The sequence below is a fragment of the Chiloscyllium plagiosum genome, unplaced genomic scaffold (assembly GCF_037043375.1).
Source record: "Chiloscyllium plagiosum isolate Xiang-an unplaced genomic scaffold, Cpla_swu_hap1 HiC_scaffold_24, whole genome shotgun sequence".
Lineage (NCBI taxonomy): Eukaryota > Metazoa > Chordata > Chondrichthyes > Orectolobiformes > Hemiscylliidae > Chiloscyllium > Chiloscyllium plagiosum.
This window is the reverse complement of record NW_028270162.1, coordinates 57314505-57334855: the sequence shown is the minus strand read 5'-3', so window position 1 is coordinate 57334855 and position 20351 is coordinate 57314505. Positions and strand designations below refer to the sequence as shown.

The following is a 20351-nucleotide window of genomic DNA, read 5'->3' as shown; positions in this document are numbered from 1 at the left end:
TTACAGATAACTGAGATCACCTTACAAATTTGTTTTTCAATTTCCCACTGACTACTGGGGAGTCTGTAGCACAATCCCAATAAGTGATCATCCCTTTCTTATTTCTTAGTTCCACCCAAATAACTTCACTGGATGTACTCCTTGAAATACCTTCCCTCAGTACACCCATAATGTTACCCCTTATGAAATACGCTCCTCCTCCTCCTCTCTTGTCACCCACCCCCCACCTTTTTTTTCCCTTCCTATCTGTATTCTGGAACTTTGAGCTGCCAGTTCAGTCCAACCCTGAGCCGTGTTTCTGTAATTGCTATGATGTCCAGGTCCCATGCTCCCTACCATGCCCTGAGTTCATCTGCCTTCCCTGTTAGGCCTCTTACTTTGAAATAAATGTAGTTTACTTTATCAGTCCTGCCTTGTTCTCTGCTTTGTCCCTGCCTGCCTTGACCATTTGACCTGCTCCTTGCCACAACTGCACCAGCTTCAGACTGATCCCTTTTCTCACTATTTCTCTGGATCCTAACTCCACTATCCCTCCCCTCATTAGTTTAAACACTCCTGGGTGGCTCTAGCAAATCTCTCCGACAGTATATTAGTTCCCTCCTAATTCAGATGCAACTCGTCTTTCTTACAGAGGCCACTTCTACCCCAGAAGAGATTCCAATGATCCAAAAATGGATCCTCTATCCCCCTATTTCTACTCTCACTAGTTGCAGTAAGACACCTGTACTTCTGAACACAAGTCCTTTTGCAATGAGGGCTAGTGTGCCATTTGCCTTGCTAATTGCTTGCTGCACTTGCTTGTTTACATTCATTGACTGTTGTTCCGGGACACCCAGATGCCTTTGTACATTCATGCTTTCCGATACATTACCATTTAAATAATGCTGTCCCTTACTGTTTTTCACACTGAAGAGAATAACTTCATGCTTAGTCTCTTTGAGATAAGTTCTGATTTGTGCTGAACTTTAGCTTTTTTTTGAGCTTGCTTTGACACCCAAATTTACAGTTCATCAAGCCATTCTCTGTCTCTGGAAGTTGCTAAGTTTGATGCCCTTCCTGTAGAGTGAGAAAGCATCTTGAGTGTATTCTAAGTGTGTTTGTGATGAGGTAGACGTAGGAAGGATGTTTCCTTTTGTAGGTCAGTCCAGAACTAAGTGGCACTGTCACCTTTTCAAGACAGACATGAGAAGGGATTATTTCCTCTCAGACTCTGGAACCCTACTTCAGAAGGTGGTGGAGATGAAGTCATTGAGTATTTGTAAGACAGAGTTGAATAGATTCTTGTTAGGCAAGGAAATCAAGAGTTATGAGGGTGGAGGTGGGGGTAGGTCATAGAATCCCTGCAGTGTACAAGCAGGTCATTCAGCTGACCCTCCAAAGAGCATCTCACCCAGACCCATCCCCATCCCCCATCCCTGTAACCCTGCATTTCCCATGGTCAATCCACCTAACCTGCACATCTTGTACTATGGGAAAAAAAGAGCACTGGGGTGAAACCCACGAGGACAGAGGGCGAAGGTGCAAACTCCACACAGCCAGTCACCTGAGGCTGGAATCGAGCCCAAGTCCCTGGCGCTGTGAGGCAGCAGTGCTAACCCCTGAGCTACCTATATTGGGAATGTGGAATGCAAAAACACAAAGAGATTGGCCATGATTTCAATGAGAGCAGGCACAAGTGGCCAAATGGTCTATATCTGAATCTATTTCATATGATTGTATGTAACTACACACTCCCGCTGCAGATTAACAAATCCTGGAGATGAGGATTGGCCTGATCCAATTTGAATTTCAACACACTTTTGTCCCCAAATAGGTTTTTATTAGCGATAGGTTGTAGTTAAATCTTGTAGTTGAAGGTTGTTTCCAAGGATTGACGTTTTCACCAAAATGTATCAAGTTCATGTCAATGTTCTCTCGGTGCATTGTTGTAAAGATGTCTTGCATGTGACTGACTTCACATATTGTCAGTATCTATTCTGAAAGTAAAGGAAAGTAAATGCCCCAAAGTGATTATATAATTTGAGCTGATTTGATTTATTGTCATGTGTACCTGAGTACAGTGAAAAGTTTTGTTTCAGCGCAGTACAGGCAGATCTGAATAAGCAAGGGCATATAGTTCAAGGGGTGAGAAAAACAGAGTAAGGCGTACTGGCTACACTGCACAGGACGTGCGCTCGGCCGAATCAGATTAACAAGCTCCACATTATTTGAAGTTAGAGAGTCCATTCATCTGTCTAATAATGGCAGGGAAGAAGCTATTCCTGAAGCTGCTGGTGCGTGTGTTCAGGCTTCCGTATCTTCTGCCTCACGGAAGAGGTTGTGGGAGAGCATTACCGGGGTGCAATGGGTCTTTAATGATGTTGGCAGCTTTTCCGCAGCAATGAGATATGTAAATGGAGTCCATGGACGGGAGGTTAGCTTCCGTGATGGTCTGGGCTGTGCTGTGGTGCTGGAAAAGCACAGTAGGTCAGGCAAATCTGAGGAGCAGGAGACTCGACATTTCGGGCATAAGTCAGGAACAGCCTTCCATAGTTTCGTACTGGGTAGAGCAGTTGCCGTACCAGGTTGTTATGCACCTGGACAGTATGCTCTACATGGTGCATCTGTAAAGATTGCTGAGGGTCCTTATGGACATGCTGAATATCTTGAACCTCTTGAGGAAGAAGAAGCATTGTTGTGCCTTCTTAACTATCTCATCAATGTGGGAAGTCCAGGACAGTTTGTTGGTTATCATCACTCCTAGGACCTAGATGCTTCCAACACTCTCAACTTCCACTCTGTTGATGTAGATGGGAGTGTGTTTGCCTCTTCCTGAAGAAGGGCTTATGCCCGAAACGTCGATTCTCCTGTTCCCTGGATGCTGCCTGACCTGCTGCGCTTTTCCAGCAACACATTTCCAGCTCTGATCTCCAGCATCTGCAGACCTCACTTTCTCCTCATTTCTTTCTGAAGTCAATGACCACTTCTTTAGTTTTTCCGACATTGAGAAATAGGTTGTTAGGCTGAGAATACATCCTTTGGGGGTTCCAGTGTTGAATGTTATCATGGAGGAGGTACAGTTGTCTATCTCCACTGATTGCAATTTTCGGATCAGGAAACTGAATATCCACTTGCAGAGGGCGGAGCCAAGACCGAGGTCCCAGAGATTTGAGATCAGTTTAGAGGGGATAATGGTGTTGAAGGCGGAGCTGTAATCAATGAGCAGGAGACTGACATAGGTGTCCTTCTTGTCCAGACGTTCCAGGGATGAGTGCAGGGCGAGGGAAATGGTGTCCGCTGTGGACATGTTACATCGGTAAGCAAATCGCAGGGGATCGGGGCAGGCTGGGAGACTAGAGTTGATGTGGGCCATGATCAGCCTCTTGAAGCACTCCTTGTTTATGAAGGACAGAGCCACTGGGTGGTCGGCATTACGGCACATTGCATGTACTTTCTTAGGTACTAGGATGATGGTGGTCTTCTTAAAGCAGATGGGGACTTTGGTTTGTAGGAATGAGAGGTTGAAGATGTTGATGAATACCTCTGCTTGCTCCCTCTCCATGGGTGCTATCTGACTCGCTGTAATCTCTAGCATTTGTTGTTTTCAATGTTGTGTTCAATATTGGGTTAAGACTTCAATGCATGATTTCTCACTCAGAGGCAAGAGAGCTACAACTGAGCTAGAAATAACATGAATAAAAATGGCAATAAACAACTTAGACTTTCAATTTTTACAAGGCCTTTTGATGCAGATACGATGCTCATTAACCATCTATTCAAATCAGACCAGAAATTCATCCTTTGGAGTCTTTCACCAGTTACTATCCAAGTTCCAGTTTACCAATAAATAATAAGGTTCTGGTGTACAAGATAGGTCTGCCCTCGTGGAAGGATATATTTTAAAGTCAGGCATACCCCATGACAAGTGAACAGTTAAATTTGGACTCATCAAGATTTTCCATCCATTATCTTCCACATCTAAGTTTCCAATAAGAGAAGTTTCATACCAAGGGCACCAACTAGTATCTTATACCTTCATGGAAAGTATAGCTGACAGAGTGCGCCTGAATTTTGATTTCATTTGATTTAAGCTTTATTCATATAGATTTAAGCCGTACTCACATACAGAAACTGCTCAGGCCCACGGTCGCTTCACTGCACTGGACCTCCAACCGACACTGCTCAGGCCCTCAATCCCTTCAATGCACCAGGCCTCCAACCGACACTGCTCAGGCCCTCAATCCCTTCACTGCACCAGGCCTCCAACCGACACTGCTCAGGCCCTCGTTCGCTTCACTGCACCGGACCTCCAACCGACACTGCTCAGGCCCTCGGTCGCTTCACTGCACCGGACCTCCAACCGACACTGCTCAGGCCCTCAGTCGCTTCACTGCACCAGGCCTCCAACCGATGCTGCTCAGGCCCTCGGTCGCATCACTGCACCAGGCCTCCAACCGACACTGCTCAGGCCCATGGTCGCTTCACTGCACCAGGCCTCCAACCAATGCTGCTCAGGCCCATGGTCGCTTCACTGCACCAGGCCTCCAACCGATGCTGCTCAGGCCCTCGTTCACTTCACTGCACCAGGCCTCCAACCGACACTGCTCAGGCCCACGGTCGCTTCACTGCACCAGGCCTCCAACCGATGCTGCTCAGGCCCTCAGTCGCTTCACTGCACCAGGCCTCCAACCGACACTGCTCAGGCCCACGGTCGCTTCACTGCACCAGGCCTCCAACCGACACTGCTCAGGCCCTCAATCGCTTCAATGCACCAGGCCTCCAACCGACACTGCTCAGGCCCTCGGTCGCTTCACTGCACCAGGCCTCCAACCGACACTGCTCAGGCTCTCGGTCACTTCACTGCACCAGGCCTCCAACCGACACTGCTCAGGCCCTCGGTCGCTTCACTGCACCAGGCCTCCAACCGATGCTGCTCAGGCCCTCGGTCGCTTCACTGCACCGGACCTCCAACCGACACTGCTCAGGCCCTCGGTCGCTTCAATGCACCAGGCCTCCAACCGATGCTGCTCAGAACCTCGGTCGCTTCACTGCACCGGACCTCCAACCGACACTACTGAGGCCCTCAGTCGCTTCACTGCACCAGGCCTCCAACCGACACTGCTCAGGCCCTCGGTCGCTTCAATGCACCAGGCCTCCAACCGATGCTGCTCAGGCCCTCGGTCGCTTCACTGCACCAGGCCTCCAACCAACACTGCTCAGGCCCACGGTCGCTTCACTGCACCAGGCCTCCAACCGACACTGCTCAGGCCCTCAATCGCTTCAATGCACCAGGCCTCCAACCGACACTGCTCAGGCCCTCGGTCGCTTCACTGCACCGGACCTCCAACCGACACTGCTCAGGCCCACGGTCGCTTCACTGCACCGGACCTCCAATCGACACTGCTCAGGCCCACGGTCGCTTCAATGTACCAGGCCTCCAACCGATGCTGCTCAGGCCCTCGGTCGCTTCACTGCACCGGACCTCCAACCGACACTGCTCAGGCCCTCAGTCGCTTCACTGCACCAGGCATCCAACCGACACTGCTCAGGCCCTCAATCGCTTCAATGTACCAGGCCTCCAACCGATGCTGCTCAGGCCCTCGGTCGCTTCACTGCACCAGGCCTCCAACCGATGCTGCTCAGGCCCTCGGTCGCTTCACTGCACCGGACCTCCAACCGACACTGCTCAGGCCCTCGGTCGCTTCCCTGCACCAGGCCTCCAACCGACACTGCTCAGGCCCTCAGTCGCTTCACTGCACCTGGCCTCCAACCGACACTGCTCAGGCCCTCAATCGCTTCAATGCACCAGGCCTCCAACCGACACTGCTCAGGACCTCGGTCGCTTCACTGCACCGGACCTCCAACCGACAATGCTCAGGCCCTCGGTCGCTTCACTGCACCAGGCCTCCAACTGATGCTGCTCAGGCCCTCGGTCGCTTCACTGCACCAGGCCTCCAACCGACACTGCTCAGGCCCTCGGTCGCTTCACTGCACCGGACCTCCAACCAACACTGCTCAGGCCCTCGGTCGCTTCAATGCACCAGGCCTCCAACCGATGCTGCTCAGGCCCTCGATCGCTTCACTGCACCAGGCCTCCAACTGACACTGCTCAGGCCCTCGGTCGCTTCAATGCACCAGGCCTCCAACCGACACTGCTCAGGCCCTCAGTCGCTTCACTGCACCGGACCTCCAACCGACACTGCTCAGGCCCTCGGTCGCTTCACTGCACCAGGCCTCCAACTGATGCTGCTCAGGCCCACGGTCGCTTCACTGCACCAGGCCTCCAACCGACACTGCTCAGGCCCACGGTCGCTTCACTGCACCAGGCCTCCAACTGACACTGCTCAGGCCCACGGTTACTTCACTGCATCAGGCCTCCAACTGACACTGCTCTGGGCCCACAATCACTTCCACACACCGGACCTCCAACTGACACTGCTCGGGGCCCACAATCACTTCCACACAGCGGACTTCCAACCGACACTGCTGTGAGCCCACGGTCGCTTCACTGCACCGAACCTCCAAGGAGTGGGTCAAAGTTTAGATAGACTAAATAAATCAGATTTGATGGTTGCAGAACCTCATCAAATAGGACATAATAGTTGACACATTACCCCATTTCTAGTTTAGAGCAATGTGCTCGCGTGCATGGGCCATCAATCCAGTTTAGGCAGATCTCCCAATTCATCCCATCAAGACATCCACCCCAACTTTCCTAATGCTCAAACATGCTGTTGTCAATGCATGGAAGTTGCAGCAGCTATACACAGCCCTCAATGTACATTGTGTATTAGAGGTTGAGATGTCATGTTGCGGTTGTACAGGATGTTGGCGAGGTCACCTTTTGAATACTGTATATCGTTCTGGTTGTCCTGCTATTAGAAAGATATCATTAAATTGCAGAAAAGATTTACAAAGATGTAACCAGGTATGGAAAGTTTGGGTTATAAGGAGAAGCTGGATAGGTTGGGTCTTTTTCACTGGAACATAGGGGGTTGAGGGATGACCTAATAGAGGTTTATAAACTCCTGAGGGGCATCGGTAAGGTGAAGAGCAAAGGTCTTTTCCCCAGGGTGGGGGAGTTCAAAACTAGACGGCATAATTTTAAGATGAGAGGAGAAAGATTCAAAAGTGACATGAGGGGCAGTGTTTTCACACAGGGGATGGTTTCTATTTGGAATGAACTGCCAGAGGAAATGGTAGATGAAGGTACAGTAACAATATTTAAAAGACATTGGACAGGTACATGGATAGGAAAGGATTAAAGGGATATGGGCCAAACACAGGCAAATGGGACTTGTTAGTTTGGGAAACTTGGATGAGTTGGATCGAAGGGTCTGTTCCCATACTTCCAGATTCCTCTTCACAACCCAGCCTAAATTCTCTCCCTGCTGACCTGTTATTCTGCCCCAAACCCTGATTATCTTCTCTCCCCAACTACAACCTATCTTTCCTCAATCCCAATCACCATCCTCAGGATCTCACCCTACCCACTGGTCCAAATCTCTTCTCTGACCCAGTCCTGATGTCCATTCCCCCACCAACCAGAATCTTCTTTTCTCTCGGCCCGGTATCCCCTTACCGTTACTCCTAAACATTGCTCTCCCAACCCCAATCTCTCCCTCCCTCCAGCTTCTCCCTCTCACATCCAGGATCTGCTCCAACTTCCACTCCCAGTCTCACCCTCCCCAGCCTCAATTATCTCCCTCCCTCCAGTCTCAAATTACCACTCCCTCCTTCGGTCTTCCTGGAGTTGGTGTCTTCTCCATGTCCTGCTGATTGCTGCCAATATCCCCATTGGTTCACTCCTGCAAGTATTCCATCCTACCTGCCATCATTGTGGGAGCCAGACAGTAGCCACCAATAAGTGCAGCAAGAACTCTGCATCCCTCGCCTGACCATTCCCAGTCTTTCTTGCACTCTCCCTCTTCCTTGGAAATGACCTCAATGTTGATGCACTGGTGACAGTCGTGTGTTGATTCTTACTCAGAGAAGAAAGTATGTTCTGCACTGGATAGTCTGGAATGAAGACTGGAACTATTCAATTTTCATAACTTAAAGTGAGTGAATAAATACAAGAGTTTGACTCATGTATTTGAGAAGATACTGAGCCCATAAGCAAATGATACTCTCGTGTTGAGTTTAGGAGTTGATATGTCATGTTGCAGGTATACATGACATTGGTGAGGCCACTTTTGGAATACTGCATTCACTTCTGGTCTCCCTGCTATAGGAAAGATGTCGTTAACCTTGAAAGGGTCAAAAATGATTTACAAGGATGTTGCCAGAGTTGGAGGGTTTAAGCTGTAGGGAGAGACTGAATAGATTCATACAGCACGGAAACAGACCCTTGGGTCCAGCCAATCCCAAAGTAATCTAGTCCCATTTGGCCCATATCGCTCAAACCTTTCCTATTCTTGTATTTATCCAAATGTTTGCCCCTCATGTCTTTTTAAAATTTTCCTCCTTTCTCCTAAAAAATGTGCCCCGTAGTCTTGAAATCCCCCACCCTAGGGAAAAAAACAACTACCATTAACTTTATCCATTATTTTATAAATTTCTATACGGTCACCTCTCAACCTCCTACATTCCAGTGGGAAAGGTCTCAGCCTATCCAACCGTGCTTTATAACTCAAACCTGGGGCTATTTCCCCTGGAGCATTGGAGGCTGAGGGGTGACCTTCTAGAAGTTTATAAAATCATGAGGGGCACGGATAGGGTAAATATCCAAGATCTTTTTCCCAGCCCAGGGCGTCCAAAACTAAAGGGCATAGATTAAAGATGGGAGGAGAAAGAAATAAAAGGGGTAACTTTTTCACACAGAGGGTGGTGTGTGTATGGAATGTGTTGCCAGAGGAAGTGGTGGAGGCTGGTACAGTTACAACAATTAAAAGGCATCTGGATGGGTACATGAATAAGAATAGTTTAGAGGGATATGGGCCAAGTGCTGGCAAATGGGAGCAGATTAATTTAGGATATCTGGTTGGCATGGACGAGTTGGACCAAAGAGTTTGTTTCCATGTTGGATAACTCTGTGATTATAATGCGATGACTCTTTTTCTGACCTGATTCACCACGTTAACTCTGTCCTTAGATACTGCCAGACCTGCTGAGTTTCTCCACCATTCTCTCCCTATTTCAGATTTCCAGCGTCTGCAGGATTTGCTTTCGTTATTAGCTGGTTGTCAGTGTCAGAACCTATTTTAGGCATATCGCTGTGTTTTTAACCTCATTCAATTTGGACAAGGCAGGACTGTCTCAACTCTGGAACCAGGTCGAACCTGTGACATGCTCCAGCCTGCATGTTGACCCCAAGCTCTGTGCTAATAACCACATCAGATCCATTACCCCATTTCGAATAGCCTCATTAAAGTGTTTCCTGATATAAATATTGTTTTGAACCCTGCAGCGAAAAAATTCAGGTGGTGCAACATTTCTGAGGCAGAGCAGCGAAAATGTGCTGAACTGTCCAAGGCCTTGCAAGCAGTGTTGCCTCCCACAGCAAAGCATTCTTTCACCAAGTTGTCCTGCATTCAAGCGCATAATACAAAGGATTGCATCAAGAAGATACGGGTAAGGAAACAAAGTCAATCAATTTGTCTTCAGTTCCTGGTCACTTCTTACCTGTATTTGTAGGTACTTGTATGAAATGTTTCACTGGGCTTTACCATGCCCTTCTGTAGACAGAGACTGTCATTTCGGGAAAGATTCGGGAAACCCATTTCAAAACCTTGGAAATGATGGTACTAGACCTCGTTTCTGAAGTATACTAGATGAGTTGAACCAGTATATCTCATGCTTTGGGTGGCACGGTGGCTCAGTGGTTAGCGCTGCTGCCTCACAGCACCAGGGGAACCTGGGTTCGATTCCAGCCCCGGGTGACTGTCTGTGTGGAGTTTGCACATTCCCCCTGTGTCTGTTTGGGTTTCCTCCCATAGTCCAAGGATGCGCAAGTTAAGTGGATTGGCCATCCTAAATTGCAGGCTAGGTGGGTGAGACATAGGAAATGCAGGGTTACGTGGATTGGGTGGGATGCTTATCAGAGGGTTGGGATGGGCTGAATGGCCTGCTTCTACACAATAGGGAGTCTATGACATCCTCCAGTTTTATTGGTTTTCCTTCTAGTAATGTTGTCCGCAGAAGTATCCCACAAACTAGGCCCTGTTTTTATCCTTTGGTGGTGTTTAAGGCAATGAATGCTGTTGAGAAAACTGGGAGGAACGTCCTTTTCCTTTCCAAATGGACTCACAGAATCGCCAACGCTCACTGGAAGCAAAGGGAAGGTCAGTTTTGTTTAATGACCGACAGAGAGATGGCATCCCCACTAACACAACACTCTGTCAGTACTGCCTTCAAGTGACATCTTAGAAGATGTTCTCAAGTCATGGAGTAGGATTGTATCCCGCAGCCAAAGTGAAAGATGGAAGCAAAAGTGTTACCATGAAATCAAAGACTGACTAATAAATGATAAAGCTACAAAACTTTATCTCAGGTGGTGATGGTGAAAGAATGACATTCATTATTGTAGTGATTAGAATGAGGTCAGCAGGTGAACCTCATAGAATATGAGTTCCCTGATTGGGGCTGCTAACCTGGTCCAATCAGGGAGCCTTGGCTGACAGGTATAAACAGGATTGTCAGGGGTTCTGCTTACTCTAGGAGCTGGGTCTGTACTATGATTGTGTAAATGAAGTTAAAAATCACACAACACCAGGTTATAGTCCAACAGGTTTAATTGGAAGCACACTAGCTTTCGGAGCGACGCTCCTTCATCAGATGATAGTGGAGGGCTCGAGCATAACACAGGATTTATAGCAAAAATTTGCAGTGTGATGTAACTGAAATTATACATTGAAAAAGTGTTTGTCTGTTAAGCCTTTCATCTGTTAGAATACAGTGATAGTTTCACTTGTGATTTACACATGAAAGAAGACTTAACAGACAATCAATTCTTCAATCTATAATTTCAGTTACATCACACTGCAAATGTTTGCTATAAATTCTGTGTTACGATCGAGCCCTCCACAATCACCTGATGAAGGAGCATCGCTCCGAAAGCTAGTGTGCTTCCAATTAAACCTGTTGGACTATAACCTGGTGTTGTGTGATTTTTAACTTTGTACACCCCAGTCCAACACCGGCATCTCCGAATCATGTGTAAATGAAGAGCAACTTGGTGAGGGCATACCAGCCTTCACAGAGTGACTTCAATGATCATATGCAGTCTCTGATATTTACTTCCGTTAACAGCCATGAGATTAAATATTAACTACTACATATAACTGGCAGCCAATACGATACTTCAATATTTGCATCACTGCCAGAGACATGTTTCTATCCAAATAGCTTCTAACACAGCCACAACAAACAAACTATTTTCCAGGGCAACAAGGCAGATGCGATTTCGTTAGATGCTGGTGATATCTACACTGCTGCAAGATTTTATGATCTCACTGTTGTGGCAAAGGAAATGTATAAGGATGGTGAGTTACTTCTAATATTGTATTATTCAGCATTTCCGGGAAAATGGGGGTGGTTTCGATATCCTGTTTACATGACAGAGTACCCCCTGCTCCCTTATGGTGAGGGTGCATTCCTGATGAAGGGCTTTTGCCCAAAACATTGATCTCCAGCTCCCCAGATGCTGCCTGACCTGCTGTGCTTTTCCAGCAACACACTCTTCGACTCTGATCTCCAGCATCTGCAGTCCTCACGTTTTCCCTCTGTTCTGATGATGCCAACTTTGACAAGGGTGCCCCCAAAAAGTCTACCTTCTTCCTCACCCAAGGATCCCCCAGCACTTTGGTAGACAGTGGCCTCAGCCAGGTCCAACCCATCTCCTGCACTTCAGACTTCACCCCTTCTCTTCCCTCTCACAACAATGATACAGTCTCCCTTGTCATCACCTACCATCAACAATAGGATGATTACTGTTGGGCGGCACGGTGGCACAGTGGTTAGCCCTGCTGCCTCACAGCGCCAGAGACCCGGGTTCAATTCCCGCCTCAGGCAACTGACTGTGTGGAGTTTGCACATTCTCCCCGTGTCTGCGTGGGTTTCCTCCGTGTGCTCCGGTTTCCTCCCACAGTCCAAAGATGTGCAGGTCAGGTGAATTGGCCATGCTAAATTGTCCGTAGTGTTAGGTAAGGGATAAATGTAGGGGTATGGATGGTTTGCGCTTCGGCGGGTCGGTGTGGACTTGTTGGGCCGAAGGGCCTGTTTCCACACTGTAAAGTAATCTAATCTAAATTAACCACCATTTCTGGCACCTCCAGTGGGATGCCACCATGAGACACATATTCCTCTCCCTTCTCTTGTCAACCTTCTGCAGGGACCCAGGACACCCTGGTCCACTCCTCCTTCACCCCCAACACCACACCCCATAGCCTCATGGCGCCTTCCCCTGCAACAGCCGAAGGTGTAACACCTGCCTATTTCCCTCCTCAGTGTCCAAGGGCCCAAACCCACCTTCCAGGTGAAGCAGCACTTTACCTGCACTTCATACAATCCAGCCTCCTGCATTCACTGCTCACAGTGTGGTCTCCTCTACCCTGGGGAAATGAAGCCCAGACTGGGTGGCAGCTTTGCAGAACACGTTTGTTCTGTCTGTAAAAAATACTCCAAGCTTCCAGTTACCTGCCACTTGCCCAGCCCCCCGCCGTTCCCTGTCCAACGTCCCTGTCTCAGGCTTGCTGCAGTGCTCCAGGGAAGCTCAGCACAAGCTGGAAGAACAGCACCTCATTTTCCGCTTGGGGACCCTGCAGCCTCTGGATTCAATACTGAGTTCAATTGCCAACTACTAACAGTCCCCATTAGCTGCTATTCATTCCACCAGACTGATCTTTACCCACTCTTGTTACTCGGTCCAACTATTGTTCTCTCTCTTTGGATTCTATTTCCAACCATTGTTGACTCCCAGCCCCTTCCCTACCCCACCTTGTGCATAAATATCAATCTTTTCCCAGCTACCATCAGATCTGAGGAAGGTTCACTGGATTTTCTATCCACAGAAGCTGCCCAATTTGCTGAGTTTTTCCAGCAATTTCTGTTTTTGTTTCTGATTTCCAACATACGCAGTTTTTTTGTATATTTTTGTCTCCTGCACAGTGAGGGAATGTTCTGTACAGTATATTTTATTTCAGAAATATACTTTATATACATTGATAGTCAATAGAGCAGTTTGATTCTGAACAATCTTTATATACGAAGAACAAACAAACCCCAGGCATGTCTTCCTCATACCACACAATATTTACATACATTGAAGCACTGGGAGTGTCCAATAACTGAATGAACCTTCATTGTACTTCAGCAGAAAGAGATCAGATAGTGATCTTTCCCCATAGTGCCTAGTGGCAGCTACCCCAAGCTTTAGTGCATCGCCCAGCACATAGTCTTGGACCTTGGTATGTGCCAGTCTATAACATTCGGTCAAGGTCAACTCCTTGTTCTGGAAGACCAACAGGTTTCGGGCAGACCAAAGAGCATCTTTCACCAAGTTGATGATCCTCTGGGTGCAGTTGATGTTTGTCTCAGTGTGCGTCCCAGTAGAGCAGAGAGTCTCGGAACTGCTCGGGATGAACCCCAACAAAAATCATGCACCTTTCTCCTTTGCAAAGCCTCATGCCGGGAGGAGTCTGTATCCTCCCACAGCTGCTTCGAGGGCAGTGGGCAGTGGCACAGACTGACCATAAACGATCTCACAGGTCTCACCACCAGCTAAGAGACATCTTGGTGCTTGTTGGAAAACTCTGGTGATGAAGCATTCTGCCAAATGACTTTGACAGTCTGCACAGGGAGCACCCTAGACCGCATCCCCTCCACTTCCCGCTCCTCCGCCCTTGAGCCCCGCCCCTCCAACCGCCACCAGGACAGAACCCCACTGGTCCTCACCAACCTCCGGATACATCGGATCATCCTTCGTCATTTCCGCCACCTCCAAACGGACCCCACCACCAGGGATATATTTCCCTCCCCTCCCCTATCAGCGTTCCGAAAAGACCACTTCCTCCGCGACTCCCTCGTCAGATCCCACACCCCCCACCAACCCAACCTCCACTCCCGGCACCTTCCCCTGCAACCACAAAAAATGCAAAACTTGCGCCCACACCTCCCCCTCACTTCCCTCCAAGGCCCCAAGGGATCCTTCCATATCCATCAGAAATTCACCTGCACCTCCACACACATCATTTACTGCATCCGCTGCACCCGATGTGGCCTCCTCTATATTGGGGAGACAGGCCGCCTACTTGCGGAGCGTTTCAGAGAACACCTCTGGGACACCCGGACCAACCAACCCAACCGCCCCATGGCTCAACACTTTAACTCCCCCTCCCACTCCGCCAAGGACATGCAGGTCCTTGGCCTCCTCCATCGCCAGACCATAGCAACATGACGCCTGGAGGAAGAGCGCCTCATCTTCCGCCTAGGAACCCTCCAACCACATGGGATGAATGCAGATTTCTCCAGCTTCCTCATTTCCCCTCCCCCCACCTTATCTCAGTCCCAACCCTCGGACTCAGCACCGCCTTCTTGACCTGCAATCTTCTTCCCAACCTCTCCGCCCCCACCCCCTCTCCAGCCTATCACCCTCACCTTAACCTCCTTCCAGCTATCACATTCCCAACGCCCCTCCTCCAAGTCCCTCCTCCCTACCTTTTATCTTAGCCTGCTTGGCACACCCTCCTCATTCCTGAAGAAGGGCTTATGCCCGAAATGTCGATTCTCCTTCTCCTTTGATGCTGCCTGACCTGCTGCGCTTTTCCAGCAAGACATTTTTAAGCACCCTGGCAGAATCCAGCCTCTCCTTTTTCTACAGGTCTCAAGGACACTATGTGCTGACCAATTTCTGATGTTCTGTGAGATAAATGTATTGGATAGCAATCCCTGCTCCCTGCATAATGAGCATGGAGTCTGTACCCTTTCTGTGTTATATTGCACTCCTTGCTCCCTGTATAGTGAGGATGGATTCTGTAGTGAGTCTATATTGCAAAGTACTTTCTGCTTTTTGTGTAGTGAGGGTGGATTCTGTACAGTGTTTATATTACATAGCCCTCCTTGGTTCCTATAAATTCTAAATGATTCTGAACAAAATTTACATTATATAGCACATACATTATATAGCACACTCAGCTCTCTGTATCATGATGGTGGATTCTGTTTAGTATCTATAATATATATTATATCTCTCCCTGCTTCTTGTACAGTACAGTATCTGTGTTACATAGCACCCCCTGCTCCCTGTGTAATGAATGTGGATTATGTACAGTAGCTCTATTACTTAACAGTCTCTGCTTCTTCTATTGTGAAGGTGGATTCTGTACAGTTTCTGTATTGCATACCACTACCTGTACCCTGTATTGTGAAGGTGGATCCTTTGCAGTATATATGTATTACATAATGCTCCCTGTTGCCTTTACAGTGAGTGTGGATTTTGTAAAGTATCTGTATTACAAAGCAATCCCCCCTTCCTGTATATGAACAGCAGAGTCTGTGCAGTATCTATACTCAGCACTACTACCTCACAGCACTAAGGACCCAGGTTCCTTTGGTGAAACTGTGTGGAGTTTGCACATTCTCCCTATATCTGCGTGGGTTTCCTCTGGGTGCTCCAGTTTCCTCCCACAATCCAAAGTTGTGCACCTTAGATGAACTGGTCTTTCTAAGTTGCCCATTCTGTCCAAGGATGTGCAGGCTAGATGGATTAGCCACAGTAAATGTGGAGTTATGGGGATATGGTGCGATGGTCTTCAGATGGTCGGTGCTCCCTTGATGGACCACCCTCACTGTACAGGGAGTGGGGAGTGCAATGTAAATAGATACCTTATAGAATCCACCCTTACAGCACAGGCAGCAGGTAAGGCTATGTAATACAAACTGTACAGAACCCATCCTCATTTTACAGGGAGCGGGGAGTGCTAGGTGATATAGATACTGAACTGAATCTACCCTCACTGTGCAGGAAGCGGGGAGTACTTTGTAATATGGATATTGTATCGAATCCACCCTCACCAAACAAGGGGCATTACAAAACAATGACCATGCAAGACAGATGTTCAACACAATCCACCCTTACTACTTTATACGGAATGGGAGGAGAGTTATATAGTATAGTATAATATAGAGTGTTATATAGTACAGACTGCACTCTATAGAAAGCAGAATAGCTGTACAATGTAAATATTGGACAGAATCCATCCTCAGAATAGTAGGAGCAGGGAATACTATAAATAACATGGATCCTGTACAGAATTCACTGTGATTACACAGGAAGTAGGGAGTGCTATAGAATATCACTGAGCCACGTCAGGTGAATTGGCCATGCTAAATTGCCCCTAGTGTTAGGTAAGGGGTAAATGTAGGGGTATGGGTGGGTTGCGCTTCGGCGGGGCGGTGTGGACTTGTTGGGCTGAAGGGCCTGTTTCCACACTGTAAGTAATCTAATCTAATCTAATCACTGTGAGGCCTCAATATGAAGGGCTTTATATAAAAATAAATTGTTGTTGCTGTTGCTACCTGCTCTGTTCCTAATTTTGGCGTGTGAAAGGGAATATATCGCATTCAGTAATTTCAGTCAAATTGTTAAACAATAGTAGGTTAAAAAAGTGATCCATCCATAATGCTGAATCTGATTAGTGTGAGAACAAATTTACTGGGTCATGTCTGAGAGCCACAATCTTCTTTCAACGACACAAAGGAAAAAAAGGGTTTTTTTCCTGTTACTCTCAGTCTAAGCTGTAACTATCTTCCTCCCTGTTCTATCTGCAAGGTGGCTGTCTATATTCTGTGGCTGTGGTCCGGAATGAAAGCCTGGACATCCAGAAGCTAAAAGGAAAGAGAAGTTGTCATAATGGTGCTCGACGCACAGCCGGCTGGAATATTCCCCTTGGATTTCTCCTGTCCCGGAATTACCTTCACTGGCACAAGAATCAAACTGTAATTGAAGGTAACCCCCTTTTGCAATCTTTAAATTCAAAATCATGAACCTTTTGTTCTGGATCAGAAGGTTTCGGGCTGTGCTGAATTAGCTGTGAAATCTGCAACTCTCCCACTCCCAATTCCTCAGTAACCTCTGCCACAGCATTCCTTTTAAAATATTTCAATTAGTATCACACTGAACCCCATAGAAAATAACCCCTTTTAACTGTGACTGAGGTGCGTTGACATTGGAGTTGTACACTTATTTTTCTTATGTATTTCGAATGGTATATACTGGTCAATAAAATGCACACTACCTTTAAAGTCCAGACCAACATGCTTTGTGTCTTTTACAGTGACCTAACGCCTGATGCTGTTGACTGCTGTCCCAAAGAACTACATTCATTCAGGGCTATTGTTGATTAGATCATAAATCCTCAACTTCAAAGACCAGTTCAAAATGTACTCACACAGTCTGAGTACTGTTTGCACTGCTCTACACCATGTGGTTTAACCCTCGTGATAACATCTGTTTAAATTTACAATTTTAGGTGTGGATTTGAATTTTTTGAATTGTTTTAATTGTTCATGGGATGTGTGTGTTGTTGGCATTTATTGCCCATTCCTAATTACCCAGAGGGCAGTTAAGAGGCAACCACATTGCTGTAGGTCTGGAGTCACATGTAGGCCAGACCAGGTAAGGATGGCAGTGATCCGGATTGGTTTTTCTGACAATTGACAATGGATTCATGGTCATCGTCAGACTCTTAGTTCCAGATTTTTAAAAATAGAATTCAAATTCCAGCCTCTGTTGTGGTGGGACTCGAACCAGGTCCCAAGAACAATACCGAAATCGCTGAAATAATAGTCTGATGATAGTACAACTAAGCAAACACCTCCCCTTCGAGTACACCTGTAGTGTTAATTCTATTTCATTCAATGCAAAGAAATTGAAACATGTGTTTGCAATCCGATTTTGCGAGAAAATACTGTTATTTCAGATTAATACTTTGCACCTGCACTGTAGTTGTAGTGTGACTGCCCTGAACTTTATTTATAAAGACTAACTTTCTACATGAATGTTCCCAGTACTGACCCTCATCCATTATGTCTGTAATTTTATCACTATTAGTCCCTAGTGGGCAATGATACACTTACTCTGATTAACCCAGTAAGAAAGCAAAACCTGTTTAGCAGATGTAACATTATTTTGTATATCCCTTTGTGACAAATAGTCCTACTTTCAGGTGAATATGAACAAAGCAGAACTCTATTTCCAAGAAAAGGGGAGTTCTTCCCCATGGTCTGGCTAAAATGTATCCCTTAACGTGTAAAAGGAAATTATCTGCTTATTATGTCATTGTTGGATCTGGCTGAACACAAATGTAGAAATCTGCTCTTAAGGAAGGGTCATTGAGTTGTCGAGATGTACAGTACAGAAACAGACCCTTTGGTCCAACTCGTCCAAGCCAACCAGATATCCTAACCTAATCTAAACCCATTCACCAGCACTTGGCCCATATCCCTCTAAATTCTTCCTATTAGTGTACCCTTCCAGATGCCTCTTAAATGTTGTAATTGTACCAGCCTCCACTACTTCCTTTGGCAGCTCATTCCATACACATACCACCCCCTCTGCGTGAAAACATTGCCATTTAGGGATCCTTTTTAAATCCTTCCCATCTCACCCTACACCTATGCCCTCTAGTTCTGGACTTCCCCACCCTGGGAAAAGACTTTGTCTATTTACCCTATTGTGAGAAACAGAACTCACTCACAAATCAATCAGCCTGAGACAAAGCCTTGGAAACAAGAACAATTTATTACGGCCTTGCAAGTACCAGACACTTCTGCAATCAAGCAGAAATGCACGCGAAAACAGAGCATATAAGCAATCTTATTCATTTACAAGTTACGGAATCACGCGCTCCCTTTTCCCATCCTATCATAAGCCAATTACCTCACTTGTTTTTTTTTCTCTCTAGTTATTTTCTTATCTGGCCATCCTGCTGTCCTTGTATGTCTGCATTCTTTGTTCCTTGTTTGTTACAGCTTGTTCTTTTATCCCGTTTCTCTTATCATACTATAAGCTTTATTGTGAAATGCCCCTGTTGCTTCTTTTTGTGGTCAGCTACAACCCTTTAAAGTTATTGCCTAGCTTAAAACTATTTCCTTTAAAAGACCCTCTATATTCATTAACGTCTTAGCCTTAAGTATGCTACATGCTACATGCTACAAGAATTCCGCCACCGTTTGTATAAAGTCCCACCCCCGCAACACCCCAACCCCCACCTGCAGAAACTGCATTTCTAATCTCCCACAATTCCCCCTTTTTCTTTTTTTTTAAAACTGTTGTTTCTGCACTTATTAAGTCTCCTTTAATCCATTTTCTTATGTTCTGTCCTCTTAGGCCTTTTGGCGATGAGGTTCAGTCTTACATTTTACATTTGTGTTTTTCATCTCTCGAACTCTAGAAGCCCTCTTTGACTTTCTCTTTGTTGCCTATCACCTGCTGATTGTAAAAGCATCTGATGATTTATTTGGGTTCCCTCCCTAAGGGATGTCATCAGTCGGCTCATTACCCATTTTAGGACATTGAACCCTACCACCAGACCCACTAATATCAATAATCCATAGGTAGCCAGATTGACTAACCACCTTCCCCAACCAGTCAATCCCCAATTCCCCCATTCCCATCCCTTTTCATTCCGGTACCGATTACCGGCCTCCCTCATCTTGGCGATTTTGACTCGCACATGTTTGGAGATATCAGTAATGTAAGAGGAGACCTCAGGTATGTAAGTACAACACTCCTCCCCAGTTAGTGCACAGGTACCACCCTTCTCTGCTAGAATATAGTCCAGAGCCATCCTGTTCTGAAGGGTCGTTAGCCTAGTGGCAATCATTTCGGTCGTTATGGCTGCGACTTGGGATTGGGTTTCGGCCAACGCAGCAGCAGTATTGTTGGCCAACTCTTCCAGGGAAGCCGCCAACTTTTGTATTTCTGCTCCTGCTTGAGCGGTCCCATACATAGGTATCAAAGTCCAGAGGAGGCGATCTCCTTCGGTTACTTTCCGGGTTACTCGCCTTCTTCCCTGTTTATTCAGAGGTATTTTTGGGGCTCTCTTTAACAGCCTCAGGTGGGGAATTATATAGGCGAGGGAGCAGTAGCCACTCCAGCCTTTCTGGCTTTGAGGCATTGTTTGATCAACATCATAACATGCATGCATTCCTATACATTTGGTCACACGAATGTATTTTTCCCTGGGAATAAATGGATAGGCCTTCAGGCCGCATATCCAATATGTTCCGTTTAATATTCAGGGAATGGTTGTGGCAGTGGCTTGGCTGGTGTAGACACAAGATGATTTTCCTAATCGGAAGGGTGCGGTATCATTCTGATTACAGAAACACGTGGTATTTACTGCTCCTTTCGGTGGGGAAACTCTAAGGCC

At 46.9% G+C, this 20351-nt stretch overlaps 1 protein-coding gene across 1 annotated transcript in view; it reads left to right on the top strand.

The window, feature by feature from the left end:
- The window catches only part of sxph (saxiphilin), a 410934-nt gene that overhangs the window by 8504 nt on the left and 382079 nt on the right, over positions 1-20351 (top strand). Inside the window, exons 2-4 of the mRNA XM_088000335.1 lie at positions 9389-9552; positions 11363-11462; positions 16748-16924. Of these exons, the coding sequence (XP_087856461.1) occupies positions 9389-9552; positions 11363-11462; positions 16748-16924 (441 nt within the window). The remainder of the gene's footprint in view (positions 1-9388; positions 9553-11362; positions 11463-16747; positions 16925-20351) is intronic.